The sequence below is a fragment of the Belonocnema kinseyi genome, chromosome 2, assembly GCF_010883055.1.
Source record: "Belonocnema kinseyi isolate 2016_QV_RU_SX_M_011 chromosome 2, B_treatae_v1, whole genome shotgun sequence".
NCBI lineage: Eukaryota > Metazoa > Arthropoda > Insecta > Hymenoptera > Cynipidae > Belonocnema > Belonocnema kinseyi.
The window spans coordinates 60,072,022-60,080,705 of record NC_046658.1 but is presented as its reverse complement, the minus strand read 5'-3'; the positions used below and the strand labels follow the sequence as shown (position 1 = coordinate 60,080,705).

The window sequence follows — 8,684 nt, the reverse complement described above, 5'->3', positions numbered from 1 at the left end:
TGAGGAAATCCGTGAAAATCGCTACCACCTCGCAGATTCTTCGGGGGTTCAGCTTCTAGTTCTCCATCCGCTGTGCTGTGCTGTGCATACGGAATGGAACAAAATAACATACCGGGGATCACATGGGCGGTCGCACGGTACAAAAGACTCATTCTAAGTACACAATCTCGCTTTGAGGAATTCTTGCTACCATTGGCAAGACATAAACTCGAAGGCGTGTCTCAAGCTTTACCAAATGGGCCCAAAACCAATCCTCTCCTGCTACCGAAACCCAAAGGCATTCCACCAATGGCAGAATAGTTCGGCCATCTTTTTACCCTAAGCAATCCTAATTAAGTCAGATTAACGCCTAGCTGTGGAGAAGTGGGCAGCCAATTGATGGTGCGACTCTGAGGATCTGGAGGATGCGAGTCCGACGTCTTCTTCACCAGCTAGTGCGAAATATCGCGCCCAAGTGTTACAAGCAGCAAGCACGAGAGTGCGGACATAATAATCAAAATCTATAACGTGCGATTTGCCAGGTTTGATGTACGACGGAAGTGTAAAGTGTAAAAGTGTATTGTATAACCTCACCAGCAAGCTATATAATTGCTTTGTTTAGCCAAGTGTTAGTGGCGGCGTCCCGCTGATTAAATCATCTCTAATTGATAAATTCATCAAAAACGAGGAGTGCGCGTGCGCGATCTATAGATCGGCGCGTGAGATCGCGCGTGGGGTGTCTATTTCAAGTTTAATATTTAATTTGAACTTTGAATTTGGAACTTTAGACGAATCAGGGATATGCAGTCTTCTTCAGCGAATGGTGACAATTCGCCGCGATCAGCCGGATGCTGCGAACGCGAGATAGATGAAAGGGATGAAAGAAATGAGAGGCCGACAAGTGCACAACAGTGTGGATCTAATAATCAAGCGCTTTCGCTTTCGCTTGAGGATAGAGAATTGTGGACCAGATTTCAGTGTATTACGAATGAGATGATTGTCACCAAGAATGGAAGGTGATTAGAGATTTTAGTTGATATATTTGGTTCATTTTTATGATTCATCACATTTTAATCTCGAGTCGGTGGAATTTGACTTGAAATCAGTGACTCACTCAAATTCTAGTCTAGTGTCAAACTGTTTTTCCAGAAGTCGTTCAGCCAATTTAAACATTTAATTGTTGACTCAACTTCATTTTTTTAATAAGTATGTACTGCAAGTTTAGTAACTTTCACTTTTAAAAAAATACTTGGAAATCCAGTCATTTTTTACTTACATATTGGAAGTTAATTCCATTTACGTAGGGCCTAAAAAATGAAAAATGTATAACTTTCTTAGGCACCCCTCGCCCCGGGAAATAAGGAATAAATATTTATTATCATAAATTACAGAGTCATTCCATTTTATCTCGCCGAAGTAGATTTTGGACTAATTAAACAATTTTTGGAATACTCAAGTATAATAATGATCAATTCGTTAAACTAGCTACTTTTGTTCTTATTCGCATTCAAAAGTCGGTAAACTAATATAACCTGAGCAAAATTTACATTAATACGAAATAATGGGCAAAAATTGTATTTTAAACATAACTATTTTCCAAAATTTTCAAGTTATTAAAATCTTAATGTTTTTTTTTTTTTTAATTCAAAATTTCTCTCACAAGGTTCATTTTTCATCTGACTATGCAGAATTTTGAGCCCTTTTTCCATTTTCCATGCTGACATATAAAAAATTGCAATAGAGAAAGATGGAAAAATCTAGTCAAAGTTGGCCAAATATTTCAAAATTAGAATTTCTATTTTTAAAATTGGCATTTTCAACAGAAAAAGTCTCGAGACAAACCTCTCCGAAAATGAACAAAATCTTTAAATTGTGTGTATGTTGTTGACTTGGAAGTCTAGTAGTTTTTTGCATTCTGCCTGTATAAAGTGTGTCGAGTTGCACACGCAGTTTGAAGCCCTGAATTAAAGTTAAAGTACATTAAAGTTTTGTTATTTGACATTTATTTCCATATACAGGTGAAAATCAAGAAGTCACTGATTTCTCAGCGAAATTTGAAAGGCTTTATAGGAAAGAATTGTTCAATTCGAAAGCTTCATTCTCTTTTATTCCTTTTATACCTTTAACTTTTTACTATTTAATCAATTAATTTGACTAATTTTGCAGTCACTTTCACTAAATAGTCAGTCAAACTAACCGAAAAAAAATAATTAAAACTGGGTCTGAATTAAGTCAGTGAATAATGTAACTATTATAAATTGTCACTGTCTGTGTAGTAGTTGAAAGTACATACATTATACGGATGTCCAGCGACATTACAATTAATTTAAATTAAGAAAGGAAGCTTTAGTACATAAAACATTTCGTTTTTGAGTCTTTACTTAAAAGTGTTCTGCTTTCTAAATCTGAGTTAGTCACTTCATATTTATTTTTGTCTACCTTGATCAGTCAAAGTTTACTCAAATTCTAAAGATGGAATGTAATCAAAATTTGATCAAAAAAGTATTTTCTATTCTCAAAATTAAAACTACTATTCTGCTTATAACATACTTTAACTGGGAATCTGCAGTGACAACCTTCTCATTCAGTGAAAAATCTTAAAATGTAAGGAGAAAAACTAGTGATTCAAATTTCAGTGACGTATTACTGGTTTTTCAGTAGAAAAAGCTACTAAAGTATGAATGAAACCTAGTGAAAATTCCGTAATTTTTTTCTCATATAAAAACAGCTGAACAAATTTGAATGAATCTCCAAATCAAGAGGTGACTGCAATTTTCTGTATTGGAAAATGACTCATTGTTTCACAGTGAAATTTCACTGTTTTAATTCAAAAAGATTCGGATATAATTCAATTTTAAATTCTGTACTAAAGTTAGTACAGATTTAGAAATTTCCATGTCCGCTCTCCTAATTTAAATTTTACAGTTAGGAAGAACTGTTTGAATTACATAGATTAAAAATAATAATGATGTATTTCTTAACTCTTATTATAAGAGAAAACTGGCTCCTTCCATAAAAATCAAAAAGTCGAAGGCATAAAAAGTGTCTTAAAATTTATTATGTCGATATTATGATTGAAAATTAATAGCATTACATTTGATGAAACAGTTTTAAAATATCTTTGAAAGTTTCGTTACCTAATCTTTCATGCCTGCAATAACAATGTTATAAGTGTAGAGTTACAGTTTTTTTTCCTTCGTGTATGTCCGTCAAATATTTATCGAAAACGGCTGTAATAATTGCACCCCTAAAACCTGACACCCAAAGTAAAAAAATAAAATTAGGATTAACCTTCAGAATTGTTTGATTTATGAAACTATATTTCTATGAAATGAAGGTTTTAAGACTATGATTACGTGATGTTCGTAATTAAAAATTATCAAAATCCTTCCTCTTATTTTTAAATGATTTCATCAGACTTCAGAACATGTGTATATTAACTGCTATTAAAGAAGTAAAACTGTCTACACTAAAATAAAATTCTAAAAACAAAACTCTCCATTCATGATCGGAAGAAATCCAGTTATTTATAGCTTTAAATCCACCAATTAAGATCTTAATTCAATAAACGTCGGAAGGTGACTGGACCACGCGTCATATCCTACCAAAAATCAAGTTTTCTTCCAAATAAAGACCTAAGAGCGTGACCATGTAATAATAATGCAGCGCAATAAACTTTTATGACAGGACATTTCGAAACCTTTGTGAAAATGCCGCTTTACGTGTTCGTCTTCTATTGCCTATAATATTCTAGAGTTCTAGACTAGAGTTCGATACAATCTTTACAAAAAATGTCTAAAAAGCTATTAAAAAAAAAGTTTCATGTAAAAAAAAGAATACAACGTAACGAAGCAGAAACGTTTTATGTAAAACATTTATGATCTTTGTGAGTGAAACTTTAAATTTGTAAATTAAAATATTATACGAGCGTGAATGTATTTTAGAATTAAGAAAAAAACTATTTTGTAGTTTTAATAATATTAATCAAATTATTTCTGCATTCTATAAATTGAAGGGCTGGATTCTATAACCGATTATCAATTTTGCTCGTGAAATGGCGTTGACTCCTGGACACTTTTCAAATAAGTTTTGAATTTTTTTGGTAAAAGTACATATTCTTATATGAAATCTAATTGCGCATATTTTTTCACTGAACAAGGAAGTTATAGCTTTATCCGTTTTAAAAATCAACCCGAAAACACGTTTTTTAAAAAAGAAATAATGTTTGTCCTTTTTACTTTAACCCGCCGTAATTCAGATAATTTCTGGATTTTTTGGTGAAATTTACAGGAAATATTCTTCATGATGTTCTACGACTGGTTAGAGTAAATAAATAATGAACATTTTTGTTCCAAAAAAGTTATCGATTTCCACATGAATCATTGCATAATTCATGCATGAAAAACATAAGTTATTCATGCGAATTTTTTCACAAAACAAAATTCTTTTACATCTATTCTGTATCAAAGTATTTTCATAAACTAACTAACCTACAAAAAATAGTTGACAGTTAACGTTTAGCTTCGTTAAAGATAACTGAAGTTAACAAGTAGAATATCTTTAACCCTTTTTCGAGGAAAAGCTTGTTTAGCAATCTTATATGTATCAGAATAGTTTACTAGGCAGTATATTATTGTTTACATTCAATATTTAGCTTTGTTGTAAACGAATTAAGTTAACAAATAGGACATTTTTATCTCTATTTTTCGGAAATTTTCTTTTTTCATCTTATACGAATGAAAATAGTTTACTAAACTTACTAAACTGTACATTATCGTTTACGCTTAACATTTAACTTATTTATAAATAATTTAATTTAACAAATAGAACACTTTCATTCATTTTTCTCGGAATAAATTCTTTTCTATCTTATATGTATCGAAATGACTTATAAAAATGATTACCATCCAGAAAACTGATGATTTTAATAAGACTGATTAAATTAAATAGCCTAAATTATTTTTAACTAGACTAAATGTTATCTTTTAATAATTTTCTGAAGTTCAGTAAGTCTGATGAGCTATTTCGGTAGATATTAGAGGGAGAACCATTTTTCTCGAAGTAAAATTGATGAAAATTTCTATTTATTCACATAAAATTGTATACCAAAGATAGCTGTTAAAATTTAACAATTTTGTGACGTTTGTCAAGTGTAATAAAGTAACTTAGATGTGTATTAGATAGCAAGGAATCTATTTTCACGAAAAAAATATGCATCTATATTTTGCAGTACCATGAGTCTAATAAGCTATTACGAAACATGTAAGATGAAATATAAATTTTTCCTGCAAAAATCGGTTTATTTGTTTATAAAATTTGATTATGCCTATAAAATTGTACAATAAATAAGTTATTTACCTTTTTTGTATACTCAGGTGGTCATTTAAGCTGATTGCTAATATATCTGAGCGTTAATAGAAAAATGAATTTCTTGTACATTTGTTTTTAAAAAAAGCTCAAAAGTAACAAAAATTAAAATACCGCATTGTAATAAGTTTTTTGAAGAATTCAAGAATCATTAATTTTTTTAACTTTTTAATCAGCCGATAAATGAAGGCTGCAGACCTTTAAATAGTAAATTCAAGATTTTCGCCACTGTGCACGCGGCCGAAATAAAACCTTCATAATAATTAATTAAGAATGATTTATTTTTATGATTAATTCTATACAAAAACATATTAATGTATATATGTACACATTAATATTTTTTCTTTTCTTGCTTTTTTTGTTTCTTCGTTGTGGTCCAAATTTGTTCATTGGATTCTTGATTTTTTGACAGGAGTTTGCATCAATTTTATTATTGGAAGTTAAATAGGATTATTAATTGAGGTTTTAATCTAATTTAAATTTCGTGAATTTTAATGTATACCTTTCTGAGCAACTTTCCCGCTAAAGGTTTTTTATTGCTCAAAATTCGTTCGACTCTCCAGAGGTTTTCCAGGTGAGAAATATCAAACCTGGCTTATGGATTTTAATTAAACTTACTGAAGTTACAGTGCGTTATATGTAATATTTTGTAGCCAAAGGATTTTTGAAAATTCTGAGAGATACACTATTTTGAAATTCAAGGCTGATTTTTTTATACTGTTATACTTACGAAAATTTTTTCGGACACTAATGAAACTGATTAAAATCTTGTAAAACAAGATGCTATTTTATATACAATAAAAAATAAAATGAATTTTTAAAATGTAGTTGGATTTTTGACGGAATCTGATATATATTTTTTTTATAGCCATATTCCTTATTTTTTATCTTTCATTTAAAAAAAAAGTGGATGGACACTCATCTGATTGCTCTTTAAATACTCATAACTTGCGAGCCAGATGCGTGACCATCAACTGTGTTTTTTTAAATCAAGGATGAAAACAAGGAATATTTTTATTTAGAAAAAAATAAATAAAAATTAGCGTGTTCCGTTAAAAACCCAATCTAATTTTTTTTTTAATAACTGATTACCTGTGAAAAGTCTTAACATAACCAACTATTGTTTAAAAATTGTAAATCTTATTTGAAATCTCCACCGATTTTAGGTGAAAAATGTGAGCGTTACCTAAAGTCATTCCAAAATTTGTTATGTTCTTTCAATCCAACTATTTTATATTAAAAGTATAAATTTCTGGTGCAAAAAGCCAACAAGATCGAAAATTTTACAAAAGTGGTGAGTTTAGTGACTCAATCATAATCCGAAGAATAATGATAATTTAAAAAATATAAAAAATTTGAATTAAAAATAACAATTTTCGACGAAAAACACTAACATAACGTAACAAAAATTATTCCAAATTCTTCGAAATTAATTACTTTTGTTTGAAATAACCGATTTCTGGTCAAAACGATAACACAACTTCAAACTGCTCTAAAATTGTAAATCTTCTTTGAAATCTTTGAAAATTATATCGAAATTTCCGGTGAAATCCGTTAGTTCATCATATAAATTGTGCAAAAATTTGTAATCTTCTTTGAAATCTAATTATTTGTTACTAAAGATACCTCATTTTCGCTGTAAAACGCCAACATAACATAACATTGTTAAACAGTTGTGAATCTTCTTTAAAAATTTAATTTCTTTATTAAAAATACCAATTTTCGAACATTATCCAAAAATGTTAAAAGATTCTACATTTTTGTTCAAGTTATGATGATTTTTGTTTGAAAATTCCAATTCTCGATTTGATAGGCCTACAGCTCAAATTATTAAACTTATTATTAACCTAAGATTGTCGAAAAATTAATAATCTTTTTTTAAATTCGATAATTTCTTAATATACAATTTTATTTCCGACGAAAAACATTAACAGTAAGCTTGTAAATTTGATCATTTTTTGCTTAAAATGCGAATTTTAGTTGGAATCATATTAAAATAACCCAAGGTGGCTGAAAAATTGCAAATATTTTTTGAAATGGCCTTTGCATTGTGTAATGTAAGTGCCTGCTGTCCATAATTTTTTTTCAATGAAAAATAAAAAACAAGAAATATGATCAAAACTCCAATTCAAAAATTGTTTTAATTTTGTATGCGAAAAATTTAAAGAAGTTTTTACTTTCATATTTTATGTAAAACAAAATTTTCATTTGCGAAGCATCTATAAGTTTCGTTCAAATCTGAAAAAAAACCCTCGGAAATAATACAATTTAAAGAAAAATTAGCATCAAACTTCAAAATGGTGCAGCTCCCATTATTTTCAAAATTTTCAAAAATCCTTCGGCCACAAAACATTACCCATAATGTACTACAACTTATATAAGTTTAATTAGAATCGATAAGGTGGCTGCCGGGATTGATCATTCTGACCTGCAAAAGCGTCTCAAGGAGCTTGATAATATGAATGCATGATTTATTCAATGTCTGAGGTAAAAATTAATAACTTTTAATCAAAAATTTATTGTCGTTTTTCCTCTACTAGCCGTAGAACATTACGATTAATATTTCCAATAAATTGCTTTCTAAAAAACGTTTTTTTTTAGTTTACTTAGAACACGGCGAAAGCTACAACTTCCTTGTTGGGAGAATAAAGGCGCGCAAGTAAAATTCATATAAGAATATTTAATTTCTAGATTAAAATTCGAAACTTTTTTAAAAAGTGTCCAGGAACAAACGCCGTTTAGCGAAAACCAAGCTAGGGTAGTTCAAAAAACATCAACTTTACAAGATCGACGCGACGGTGCATCTTGATAGTTTATTTCTCAATCATGATAAAATATTACTGTATAAATTTGAGGAAAATTAGATTCTACAACTGATAAAAAAACTACTAACAAATGTATAGAAATATTTTTGCTACCAATATCTTTTTATACCTGAAGTAATAATTGATTATAAATATTTTTAATGGTGATATTAATTTCCTATTTTACAGAAGAATGTTTCCTGTAGTTAAAGTAGTAGCTCGTGGTTTGGAGCCGGCGGCAATGTATACCTTACTTCTAGAATTCGTACAAATTGACCCCCACAGGTAAGTTTTCTATTTAAAAAAATAATACTTGAGCGTCCGAATCGAATAACTCGAAGAACGCCCGTAAATGGAGAAAAGTATTGTGAAAACGTGTCGTGGACGGAAATTTTAAATGTCACAAACTGAATTTTTTTCAAATGGGGATAGAGCACAAACTATTGGCATAGCAGAATTAAATTAATTGAGGCCAACAACTATTCTTAAAAACATGTATTATCTACGAAATCAGAAAGGGTGCTAACACTTGTG

General features: G+C 29.8%; 1 protein-coding gene across 1 annotated transcript in view; it reads left to right on the top strand.

Annotated features, from left to right (window-relative positions):
• Positions 1-903: 903 nt before the first annotated feature.
• LOC117167699 (T-related protein) overlaps positions 904-8,684 on the top strand; it is a 24,717-nt gene continuing 16,936 nt past the window's right edge. Inside the window, exons 1-2 of the mRNA XM_033352828.1 lie at positions 904-995; positions 8,340-8,435. Of these exons, the coding sequence (XP_033208719.1) occupies positions 973-995; positions 8,340-8,435 (119 nt within the window). The 5' untranslated portion in view covers positions 904-972. The remainder of the gene's footprint in view (positions 996-8,339; positions 8,436-8,684) is intronic.